This window comes from Empidonax traillii, unplaced genomic scaffold (genome assembly GCF_003031625.1).
Source record: "Empidonax traillii isolate 1590-97213 ecotype Southwest subspecies unplaced genomic scaffold, ASM303162v1 scaffold616:size383281, whole genome shotgun sequence".
Classification (NCBI taxonomy): Eukaryota; Metazoa; Chordata; class Aves; order Passeriformes; family Tyrannidae; genus Empidonax; species Empidonax traillii.
In genome coordinates this window covers 224245-237195 of record NW_020955809.1, presented here as the reverse complement: position 1 = coordinate 237195, position 12951 = coordinate 224245, and the positions used below count along the sequence as shown (strand labels likewise).

Here is a 12951-nt window from a genome sequence, read left to right as displayed (position 1 = left end):
AACCCAAGCAGCATCCAGAAGACTGCACTTTAATGCCTCCATGGCAAAGCAGAATGGAAGAAGAGCCACATCCCTGACTTTTGGTATCTCCAGTAGAGTTCCTTGTTTAAACAGCCAGATGTAGCACGATCGAGTTCGATGCTGCACTGACAAAAATAAAACCACCTCACCAAGAGACTTCCCCAATTCTGAGAATCATGTACAATCTGCAAAGGAAAGGGCCAAGCTTGCAGCTAAAGAAGAGATTTTAAACAATTACCAGAGCAGGGCAGGGATATCATAAAGGCAATTTCTGCGCTAGCTTGTTTTCTGCGACTCTCTTTGCCTCTGAACAGCTAGAACAGATAATAACTATTAGTAAATCAAACTCCTGCAATATCCAGCTGTGCCTCCCACATTTACATACAGATAGAATGGGTATATGTTTTTAATATGTATGTGATCCGTACTTTTACCACAGCTGAAGTGCACGCTACAAAGGAGGAGGAGAATGGGAATGGAATCAGCATGAGATAATAAAGTGGCCCAGATAAAGTATTAGCCAGCGATTGATCTCAAACAGGGGATGTTGCTTCTCTCTGACCTGATTACTTACTATGCATAGATTCCATTAAATAGAGCTTAGAATGGAAAGCTTCGGGAAAATACCGTAAATACAGTGACATCCCAGCTCCTGAGCCAGCCCAGCCCCTGGATGCCACCCTGGAGTTTAAACCTCACCAGGCAGCCACATCACCACTGCTAAACACACACGTTCCTCTGCAGGCCAGGCCCAGGATGCCAGAAAACTCCGTGTTTTACACCAAAAAAGTGGAAGTTCACGGTGAAAAAAATGTCTTTATACAGAAGAATTGCTGAGATTTTCGTGTTGGAAGAGGAGAGAAGAGAGAGGAACAGGCTGAGATGTTGTGCAACCTTCCCTGTGCTAATACAGGAATATATTCAATTTAATTGACTCTGTGCCCTTTTCTTAAGAGGTAACAAACTGGACATAAAAGAGCAGCATGTTATAGAACAATTTTAGAGCAGGTTTAGAACAACCACTGGTAAACTCTAAAGATTGTTCCTTTCCCTGGATGGACTTGGTGAAATTTTTTTCTCACTCCTGTGGAACAAGTCTGTTAATCTGAAATACTTTGAAACAATGAGTTGATTATGGATATACAGAGAAAACAACGTGACACCTTGTTTTGGGGATGAGTCCATGGAAGAAAGGTCAGCGAGTGAAAAAACAAATAGTAAAATAAACCAACACAGGAACCCAGCCTAGGCCAGCTCTTATGGAAACCTGGTGATCATCCTGCACATGGATTCCTTTCTGCAGGAATTTCCCACAGCCTCGGCTTTGGCCCTGTTTTCTGACAAAATTGTGACTTTTATAAGAAAAGGACTTCTATGCCAGAGAGGGGAAATCCAACCCCGTGGCTCCGCCGGAGTTGCCACTCTGGCACTCCAGGTATGGTCAGGCAGCTCTTCAAAATGCATTTAACAATTCCCTGATTGTCAGGAGAGCAGGAAAAGATTGATGTTCTGCTCCCTTCATTTTGCTTTCAGTCTTTAATGATACTAACCTGGTTACAAAATAGTGACTTGCAGGATGGTTGGAGTCTGGAGGGGAGGAGGGTTTGGTTGGAGCTGCTGATGATTTTGTGTTACACCTTTTATCCTTGCTGCTACACTGCTTTTAAATAAAAAAAAAAAAAAACAAACCCAAAACTCAATGAACAAGGGGGAATCCTGCCCTAATTTAAATCAGCGATCAGCTGACCCCAAAGATCCAGGATTTCGCTGACAGTATCTGCATCGCTCTGCCCCACTCCAAATATCCTCCAGTATTTACATCACTCTGTCCACTGCTTCTTATCCACCAGCATCACATGGAGGTTTCAGGGACGGATGACAAGGAAACAGAATGATATTTTGGTGAGAAATTCTAGAATTCAGAGGATATTTTGTGTTCAAGGAATGACTGGATGTGGCACTCACTGCTCTGGTCTGGGTAACAAGAGGGTGATGGGTCGATCTTGGGAGGTCTTTTCCAAAAGAAATGATTTTGTGATGTTGAACAGCTTTTCTTCTGGCCCTGTTTATTAACTATCTGGCCCTGATTATTCATCAATACATAAAGTAATACATTTTAAAATTAAATTGATGTATATAAATTATTTATGTACGTATATATACAGATATGCTGTATTTATCTGTGTTTTACAGACACATCATGCTAATGTACATATGTGTATGAGTTTTATAAATAAAAAGATTGGGAAAGGGCAAGAACGTAAACGGTTTGACTGGTGAGCAACTCCTGAGCTAATAGTGAGGGTGGGATGGAAAGCACTGGGTGCTGGGAGCCCATGAGGCTGGAGAAGTGAATTTAGGGCAGTGATGAGGGTCCTGCAGGCAAGGACTGGGTCACTGCTTCATTTCACCAGCACTTTCCCTCATATTTTACTACTGGTTGTTACAAGTTCCTTTATCCCTGAATAGCAAGCAGCACGAGGGGGAGAAAATGCATTAAACAAAAGATTTTGTTTAAAAAGTAGAAACCCTTTTTATTTATTTATTTATTTTATTTTTCTCTTCTAGAGCTGCTGGAAGTTCAGAATTATTTTACAAAACACCTCCTTAAAAAGGGGACCAGCACACTCCAGGGCATGTAGTTGTAAAGATAAATCTGTGCACTTCCCTGGTACTGCAGGCACTCACCCTTTGGCCTCATTTTTATGGCTCTACACCCTGGAGTGGTGTTATTGCTTCCCAACATACATATACACTTATGGGGGTCTGTGGATCTGCAGATGTTTTATTTATAAGTGGCAGGCCGATTGCATCACCCAAACGTGCATTTACAAACAGATCGAGGTTTTATGAAAGCCCATTCCATTGTTTTAATGGCTGAGCCACCCAGCCATGGCAGAATAGTGCACGAGGTAAATGTGCCTACACCTCCAGAACCTGCTCCAAGTTTTCTCAGATGTGACTAACTGCAAGAATCTCCCAACCATCAGAAGTTAATAAAAAACAAAAGGCAAAACCAGGCAGGGCGAGCCCTTGGTAGGAGCCAGCACCCCGGAGTGGAGGGGCCCTGAGAAACTGGAAGCCTCATTTTCCAGAGGTCTCTCAGCGGGTACCTGAGTGAACACGTAGATCTGGTGAAGTTAATACCCTTAAAATCAGATTCACAGTTAAATACCTTCCTAACCAGGATCTCAGCTGAGACTAGGATTGTGAGATACCTGCCCCAGGGCATCTTCATGGATTAGCCTTTAACTAGAGAGGAGCTGCAAACAAACACTTGTTTATTCTACTTGCAGCTCCCAGCGTGGAAGCACCAAATGAGAGGATGCACCAGTGTCTTCATCTTGCTAAAATCCATCAGGACTATTCCTGCAGTCAAAGTATTCCTGTGCTACAGTTATTCCCAGATGCTTCATCCCCAGAAAAAATGATGGTTTTCCATAAGGCTCCATATGAAGGAAAGTAATGACATTTAAAAATCAAAGACATTTGATGTGAGTCAGAGGGGATTATGACTCTTAGCTACAATATAAATCGCTGTAAATATTTGCAGTAATTGCTTGATATGGTGTTTTTCTAGCTGCTTAAGAACAGTCAAAACAGCCCTAAATGCACAGCCACGAGGGACCAGGTTGAGAGCAGGTAGCCTGTTACTGCCTCCCTGAAAAAATGACAACTGCCAGCCAAAAAAGATCTCAGATTCCAACACTGAGAACCCTCCCATGGACAGAGCACAGCCAAATATTAACTCAATCTTCTGCAGCCAACACAATTCCATTTCACATGAGTCTAAGGGAAAACAGCAGCTCCTGCATTTAATTAAAATGCACTGTTTTGACCATATCCTCTGTTTTCAATCTTCACGTTTTGAAAGGTTAAGATGGCAAGTGCTGACCAAGAGTGCCCTACATTAAGCTCTAATCCCCAGATATACAAACTGAAAATAAAAAAAAAAGGGTATTGAGCATCAAAATGCTTTTGTTGAAACTTGATACTGGCTGTGAAAGTTCTCCAAATCACAAGTGAACAGCAAAACACCCAACAGCTTCAGTGGAATCGTAATTCCACCTTTGGTTTGGGTGCTCTCTGCAAACATGGAACTGCTGCACCAGCCAGGAAGGGTTTAGATTTAAACCTGTACATACTGAAAAACGCAGGGAAAAACGGATACACTTCTATACAAATGAATAAACAGCAAGTCACAGACAGATAGATATTGAGTTTTCACTCACCATTAAATCTTCAGGTGCTGGTCTTTCCTTTGGCTGCTTCTTCATGCTGTGTCACAAAACACAATAAACACAAAATAAAAGCAACGGCTCATTTTTCCTACATGTTTAAATATTGAGTTATTTTTTGTATCTCTTTTATCACAGAGTGAAATTCAATGTATTCTTTTAACGTTCTCAGGTGCTGATGGAAGACTGGCCAAAACGTATATATGGATTTTTCCCTCCCTCCCAGCCTTCCCCTGTGGGATGCAAGATGTTTGCAACCATGGAAAGTGTATAAACACAGGGATCACTGCAATCCAGACAGCTCAGGAGGCACGGGGAGAGCTGATTTCCCATTTTTCTGGGGATTATGACACAAAGAATTATCCAAACAGGTGGGAGATCCAACTCCACCGCTGAACAGCTTCAGGAGCACACGCAATACCCTGGGGTTTCCACCTTCATTTTCCCCCATTTATTTCCATTACCCTGCAGGGTGATAGTTCATTACCCAGCATTAACCTGTTTATAAGATCATGTTTCTCATCCAAACAGTCCTAGTTTTCCATGCAACAGGTGCAATTAGCTCCTGGAGGCTGTGCTGAGCTGCATGAGGGAACACAATAACGTGGCACAGAGGTGACCATCAGGAGCTGCCTACTGACTAATTGGATTCAATCCAAGCAGCCAGGGTTTATGGCATAACTGGCATAAACTCTGGGATGCTGCTCACTCCTGACATCTCTCATGGTTATTTAGGGGCTGATTGCTTAAATAATATATACTTACATATTACTCGCTTTTTATAAGCAGTAATTCCTATCCCACCGCAAAGCACAGCTAATATAACATTAGATATAAAACACTGGATGATTTGTGCTGTAAATTGGAGATATTAAGGACACAATTTACCTTCTGAATAACTACAAGCCCCTCAAATAATCAAGTACCACAAGCTGTCTGAGGTAGCAGTTTAATCTGACAGTCCAAAGTAGCTGCCTCCCCGGGGAAAACAAGGCTATTAACCACCATCAGTTATGCTTCAGGTTGACATCTGTGGAAATTTTAACACAGGTTATCCCTCCCTCTGCCTCAATTTTTTTTTTTTTTTTTTAAACCAGTCTGTCATCAGTTTTTTTTGGGGGAGGATCAAAACGTGGAGCTCCACACACAGCGGTTGTGCTGCAGAACCCTCCCAGCTGCCCCGGCCTCTGTAAGCTGAAACTATTGAAAACTGAGGCCTCTGTTACACAAACTTTAATTATTTAGTTCCTTTAATTAACCGATCATCAGACTGCTTTTTGTGCCTGGATTTGTTGCAGGCCTGAGAGGTGCCTTATCCTGTATTATCTGGTCAAAATTCACTGGTAACGGGTCACTCTTGCTGACACGTGGCAGGAAACCCAAAATTGCAGAGCCCAACTCGCAGCTCTGTGTGGGGCTTGGAGGGAGACACAGCCCTGGAGCAGGACACATCCAACAGGACACCCCCCTGGAGCAGGACACCCCTTTGGAGCAGGATTCCCTCTCCCACACGCCAGGATGGCTCCATCTCAATCAGCACAGCTGAGGATCCAGCCCTGGGTGTGCATGGTCACAGAAAAGACCCTTCTTCCCTCAAACACATCCTCTTTTTACCAAAATTCAAGCTTATTGCTGTAAATAAATGCCTGCCCTTTATTTGTTTTCTTCTCAGGGCAGTGTGACAGCTAAAAAGGGATTTTTCCCTTCACTTTGCTTCTTTTGGATGTCTTACCCTCAGGATTTGTATCCTCCAGTCACTCAAGAACCGTATTCTTCATTCTACAACCTCCTCCTCTCCCCAATTCTCCTTTAATTTAAAAGGTTCTCAATGAACTATTCAGTTTTAAGGACAGAAAATATACCCAGTGGTGTGTTTTAAACCACGACTCTCAGTAAAAATTACTTACTGAGAAGCCAATGAATTCATCAAGGCCTCTCGCCTTCTTAAATATCGAGGCAATTTTACAAGGAACATTTTTAAAAGCACTGACTGATGGCATTATAAATGAGGTTTTTGCTGAGTCTTCCCCCCCCCCTCTGCCCTCGATGAATTCTTGGGAGCCTCAGCACCCACATTCAGGGCAGGGTTTACTAAAACAGGGGATAAAAAACCCCAAAACAACAAAACAAAACCCAAACAAAAAATAAAAATAACCCCCTTGTAAGTACTTTTACGACCCTTTGTGTAAATAACGTTTACATAATTTAAACAGTTTGCTCAGCTTTGCTGCCCCATCTGCCCAAGGCCCCCAAGTCCCTGTTCTCTGGGAGAGGAGGCAAGGAAAGCCATAAGGTCTCGGGGAGCTGCGGAGTTAATGACATGTATCATTTACATCCAGGGCATGGCATGTTTGCAAACCGAGCTCACCATTGAGTGATGAAGTGTACAAATGGCTCCGAGAACTCCCCGGCTGGAAGGACCGGCGATTCCTGGGATTGCAGCGGAACAAGGAGGCAAAAAAAGAGAATTTATTTTATTTATTTATTTTTTTTTTAAGAAGAGCGATAAAACGGCGACAACAAACCAAAAAAAAAACAAAACAAAAAACCAAAACCAGCAAACAACAAAACACACAGAAAAAAACCCGCCCTGAGGAATAATAACCACAAAGCCCCCGTTTCACACCGAGAATTTGAGGGAGAGAGGTACAAATCCTTCGGAGAACGTGTTATAAAACACTGAATTTCAACTAATGAGTATTACACAATGGGTAAAAACATGTGGAAAGACACTGAGGGGAGGTGAAAAAAGGACAATGATAGCCACAGGGTAAAAAGGAAGGTAGGGAAAGTGTAAATGAGAAATTAATGATTATTTAAGTAACACACAAATGGTCTTGTAATTAACAAAGAGCTGTGAAATTATTCTTGTGTTGACCTTTGTTTCTTTCCCTGCATTCGCTATTTATTTACACTCATGTTTATTTACACTTATTCATTTTAGAGCCTGTCCTCATATGCTGTCTGGGCAGGATTTAAAAGGCAGAAGAATTTTTAGAAGCAAAAAAATTTACCAGGCTGGTGGTAGAAAACAACCACCCAGTATTTAGGAAAGGAAAAAAAAAAAAAAAAAAAAAAAAAAAAAAAAAAAAAAAAAAAAAAAAAAAAAAAAAAAAAAAAAAAAAAAAAAAAAAAGGGGAAAAAAAAAAAAAAAACCAACAAAAAAAGCGCTTCCAAACAGGGAACAAACAACAGCACCATTTGCAAAGAAGGGCTTTACGAATTTAGGAGTTTTTCCAAGAATGACAGAGAGCTCCACTGTGTTTATAGTGTAACAGCTCAGGATGTAATGAAATTACACTGCAGAGTACTTTAACAGTGTCATCTCATTAGACCTACAGTTGGAACAAGAGAGCCACATAAAACACGCAGCTGCAAATGACTCCATTCTCATCTATTCTCATTTGCTATTAAAAATACCTTTCGGCGTCTTTTTCCCTCCCTGACATCCCTCCACAAAGTACCCTGCAAAGTATGATACATGCACCTATTTAAATTAACAAAGGAATGACTTATTTTAATCTCACTGTGCTTTGGAGTGCTTTGGCCATTTGGATGAGCAATATATCATTACATACAACCTTCCAGCGCTGCAGGCAAGAAACTCGGAGCGTGCAGCATTTGGTGGGAGCCAAACAATTTCTCTAGCACACAACTGTGTCAAATGCATGCATGTATTCATTATGGGGAAGGCGAGGAAATAGCTTTGATGTAGTGGAAAAAAGAAGATGATAAAAGCACCTCTGCAATGTGCGTGCCATTATCAATGGTGGCAGGATAGACACGACTGCAGAGCCTCCTATGTGATTAGTAAATATACATATAATTGCTGTGGCCAATTATCAGAAAAATGAGATCGGTAATTACAAGACAGAAAATTAACTAGAACTCTTATTAAGGCTTTGTTTCCAATTCGAACAATTGGAAACTGCTGGAAAATACGATTCAATCAAAAGTAACTGAGGAGGAAAAGGAGAAGCCAAAATTGCTGTACAATTTTCAAAGACTTCTATTAAATACAAGGAGCTGTTTGATAGAACATGCCCAAATTCTCTTTGAACTCAGACCAGGTGAGGGAGAGGTTATTGTTTCCAAACTTATAAATGACAGCAATAGAGGAGGGTTTGTGCTGGAGAGTGGAAGGGAACACAAGGAAATCAGCGGTGCAATTAAACTTTCTCCACTTCAAAGAACGAAATTATCCAGATTGATACAGAAATTGCCAGCCTCGCTCGTGTGGGGATGGGCAGGCTTTGCCTCTCCCCACCACCCCCTTTTCTCCTGCCCAGCTCAGCCCTCCTGGGCTCCCACCTGAAGCCACTGGGATGAACCCAAGGCAGGAGAGGTGGGAAATACTCCGGGCACGTATCACAGCCTGTGGGAGCCCATTCCCCCGGGAGCTGGCTCTGCCCGGCCATCTATCCCTGCTGGTTATTTTAAGTAAAACGCAAGTGAGGGGCTCGTTCCAAGCCAAACATCCCCGTGCCGGGGCTGCCAGCTCGGCTGGGCCGCGCTGGGCACCGGGATGGGCAGCCGGCACTTCACACTCATTTGGGAGGTGATAATTTCTGCATTCACAGGAGATGAAGGACCCATAATCGAGTGAAACCTCATTATGAGAGGGGGGGAGAAGCTGCCGAGCTGCTCTGAAGCCACCAGCATCCTGCTCTGGTTATCCAAACCCTATGGGCTCATGCAGGCATGAGGAGAAGCAGCTCCAACATCAGCACGAAGCCCTGGACCACACAGCTCCTGTCCTGCAGCACAGACAGAGACAAGGGGCTCCTGCCTAACACAGTTTCACCTGGGTGAAAGTAAATGTTAAATCCCGTTTTACTCCTTTATCTGGGGCACATTTTTCTGTTCAGTGCAGGTATTTCCACCCCATGCTGGGCTACTGCAGCCCTGTTGGCCACGGCTGGTTTCTGTGCCTCGGCTGGTTTGCTCTCGGGAGCTCAGGAGGGGATTGTGCATGGAAGGGTGGACATGAACACACACTGGATCTCAGTATGGAAGCAAAATGCTTTAATCCCAAGGATTTCAGACTGGGCACACTCAGTTTTATCAGATATTTGCCTGAAAAGCTGAGAGCCTTCTGGGAGGTTTAAGAAGCTCAAGGATGAGTCTCAGGGACATCTCCCACTAGATCAGGTTGCCCAAGTACCAGGATCTGCAAATACATCCTGTGTTGCATCCTGAGGTTCCCCAGATGTTGTCTGACACTCAAAGAGACGGGAATGTAAGGAAACAAAGCAAAGCTACATTTCTCTACCAAGCAATACATTTGATGTAACCACGGGGAATGTCCAGCTGCACCCTCGTGACCTGCCTTGTTTTCACCACCTGCCCCATGAAATCACACTATAGAGGGAAAGAAAGTAAAAGCCCAAGATTTTAAGGAAGAATAGATGTACTCAATTTTAACTGGGAAACGGTTCTTCCATTCTCATTAACTGCTGTGTCTTTTGACCAGTATCATGAAGACCTGGATACTGGGGATGATGCTAAAATGGTAGTAAAGACACAAACAGTTGCAAGGGGGCAACGTAGCATTATTCCCAAGCTTCCCTAAGCATCCAAGCAACGTTTCCATAACTGGGATCTGCTGCAGGAGAAGACAAGATCAGCCTCTGCTTTCTCCAAACCAGCCCAACTGTGCACACAGAGCGAGACCGGGGAAGGGCAAGAGGAAAAAAAAGTTTGAGTGATGCCTTTGCCTTGTGAATAATGAACAGTTCAAGGAGGTCAACCCATTACAACTGAAACCGTTTAATTATTAATTATGCACAATCTATGAGCAAAAGGACAAGTTCAGAATGTTTAATGTGTGGTAACTCCAACTGGACCCTCTCCTGGCATTTTGTTATTAGCACTTGTCAGCAAGGTGCTCAGGCAGAAAGGAAAATGCACAGCGGCAGAAAATCTGAGCCAGCAGGAGGAGGGAGGGCTTTAAACTTCAAACACTGCCCCTAATATTTAATTTATAGAGTGCCACGGCTCTGGGATAAACCTTATTGACTTCCACGGAGTCAGGGGAAGCCACATTATCTAAATGAAGACCTGAGAATGAGAACACTGAGCAATCCCTCCCAAATCCCTCTCTTTTGAAGGCAGCAATAACATTAGGATCTGCTGCTGCTTTTTTTTTTTTTTCCTGAACAAAGGAAGAGTGAACCACCTAAGAGAGTGTCCAGAAGCCAATCAATCCTTTGGAACCTTTGCAATAAGAGCCTGAACTACAGATCCAAGCAGCACTCTCACCTTCTCCTCAAACCTGCTGTTTGAAATGTCTCCTGCTCTGGTTGCTCTGCCCAAGAGGCAGAGATGCTGCCGAAGCTCCAGAGATAAGTAATGTCCAGCAAACACACAAACAAACATGGATAAGGCACCTTCCCCCTTTTTTCTGTCCAGCTTGAAGGTTTACATGGATAAACTCAAGAAGCAGATTTAACAGAGCTGCTTATTTTTTTGAAAACATTCTCATGTCAATGAAATTTGGGGGGTCTGCCAACATACACCCGAAGATCCCAGGCCTCACACGCCTTCAGGGGTCTTACCCCCAACGTGTAATTTCTTGAGAGTGAAATATTTTCTCAAAACAACTGGAAGGCTGAGATCTCTCACATTCTCCAGAACCTCCCTATTAACAGGAAAATCAGCAAATTCAGCTTTCCCCCTAAAACCTTGAGGGTGGGCATGGCAAAGCCCCCGGTTAAAAACCCATGTCCTTCCTCCCTGCTCCTTCAAGGCCAGAATTTATCCTGCTAAACCTCCCAACTGGACAGAAAAGAGGAGGAAGGTGCCTGATCCATCTTTGTGGGTTTGCTGGACACGATTTTGTTCCCAGCATCTCTGCCACTGCTCAGGGAGAGCAAACACAGGGCTGAGTGTCACCAACACATCCCTGGCAGAACTCTGAGGGCACCCAAGCTGGGAATTCCCAGCGGGTCAGGGTGCAAACAGGTTTTATTCCCCACCCTGTCTGGGAAGGGTTAAATTTCCCCACTCCCCACAGCTCCTGCTGTTCTGCAGCGCTGGTGCAGAAGGAGCTGCCATGGTCCTGTGGCTCCAGGGCCACAGGAGGGAAGTTACCAGAACCCAGCAAACCAAACTCCAGCTCCTCTCTCCTCTGGGCCTCCCCAGCACTCCCTGCCTTTGGAATTATCATCTCCTCTGGGCACATAACTCCTACTCTGCAACTCCTCCATTGATGCTGAAATGGCACTATTTAATAAATAATGTCTGTGCCTCACAAAGCATTTCTGGCTTAGCACTTCAGCCCACAAAATCTCCAGGATTAAAGAATTTTTATGCACCCCAGCCTCTCTTCTACTCAAGCTTTCAAAAAATATATTCCCTTTTCGGTAGGAGCTGTATTTTACCTTGTGGCCAAACAGTGATTTTTCATTTCATTCATTTACACAAACAAGTTTTAGATGCACCACAAATGCTGCCAGGTGCCACTACAGGTAATAAATGTGGTTACAACGAGACCAGCACATGACAATACTGGACACGTCCAGGTTTGATCCTACAAGGACAACTTTCTTCCACCACACTCCTAAAAACAGATTTTATCTATCTATAATATCTATCTATCTATCTACCTATCCATCTATCTAAATAAACAAATAAATAAAATCTATTTCTGACTTCAGATTTACTCCTACTAGGACAACTTTCCTGACTTTATATATATATATATATATATATATAAACCCCATTTCTGACTTCAGATTTACTCCTACAAGAACAACTTTCTTCCACAGCATTCCTAAAAAAAGATTTTGTTTGTCTGTCTGTCTGTCTATCTATCTATCTATAATTTACTTCTGATTTTAGATTTACTCCTACTAGAAGAACGTTCCAGGATCTTACATATAAATAAAATCCACTTCTGACTTTAGATTTATTCACACAAGGACAACTGTTCTGGATTTTATATGTATATATATATATAAAATCCATTTCTGACTAAGAACAACTTTCTTCCACAGCATTCCTAGAAAATATATATCTATATATAAAAAACAACAACAAAAAAATCCATTTCTGACTTTCCAGCCAATCTAGTTCAAAGCCTTTGCACAAAGCTAATGGCAGGTGATTTCCAACAAATAACAAGTTGGTAGAAGCCGGCGCTGGTTGGAGGTGGCTCAGAGGCCCCGACTTGAAAGCCTTTCTGGGTCTGTCCCCGTCCTGCCCCCACCCCCAGCAGGAAGGTGAGGGATGATTACACCTCAGCACCAGGTCACTTCTTGCTCTTTTCTTAGTAGCAGGTGCCAAACGTGACAAATGATACGAGGGGGCATTTTGGTGTGAAGTTTTGTCCGCCGGGATCCGAGCGGCAGCAGCAAAAACTCATTTATTTCCAGATCTCCGGCTGGATGGGAACCAAGGTCGAAAAGCCAGCGTTTTATCCACCAAAACACTTCAGCCTACCTTTAACACCCCAAATCACGTGAGGACCTGCCATTCTCTCAGCTCCCAAAGTTCCTGGAAATATCAGCCACCTCCGTTGGTCGGGAACACGCGTGGACGCTCCTGGTTAAACAAGCCAGGGGGTACTTGGGGCTATTTGGTTGTTACTCCTGCAGATTTTGCTACTGGGGGCTATTTTTGAGAGGCCAGAAGAGGGGAGGGAAGAAGTGGAGGAGTGTAATTAAGATCAGGAACAATCCAGGGTGTAGGA

The 12951-nt window shown here is 43.3% G+C and overlaps 1 protein-coding gene across 3 annotated transcripts in view; it reads right to left on the bottom strand.

Moving 5' to 3' along the window:
* The window catches only part of MAP2K5 (mitogen-activated protein kinase kinase 5), a 120736-nt gene that overhangs the window by 14465 nt on the left and 93320 nt on the right, over positions 1 to 12951 (bottom strand). For all 3 annotated transcript variants that reach the window (XM_027898687.1, XM_027898688.1, XM_027898689.1), the window contains 2 exons: positions 6628 to 6689; positions 4254 to 4299 (listed from right to left, as the gene is read on the bottom strand). In XM_027898687.1, the coding sequence (XP_027754488.1) occupies positions 4254 to 4299; positions 6628 to 6689 (108 nt within the window). The remainder of the gene's footprint in view (positions 1 to 4253; positions 4300 to 6627; positions 6690 to 12951) is intronic.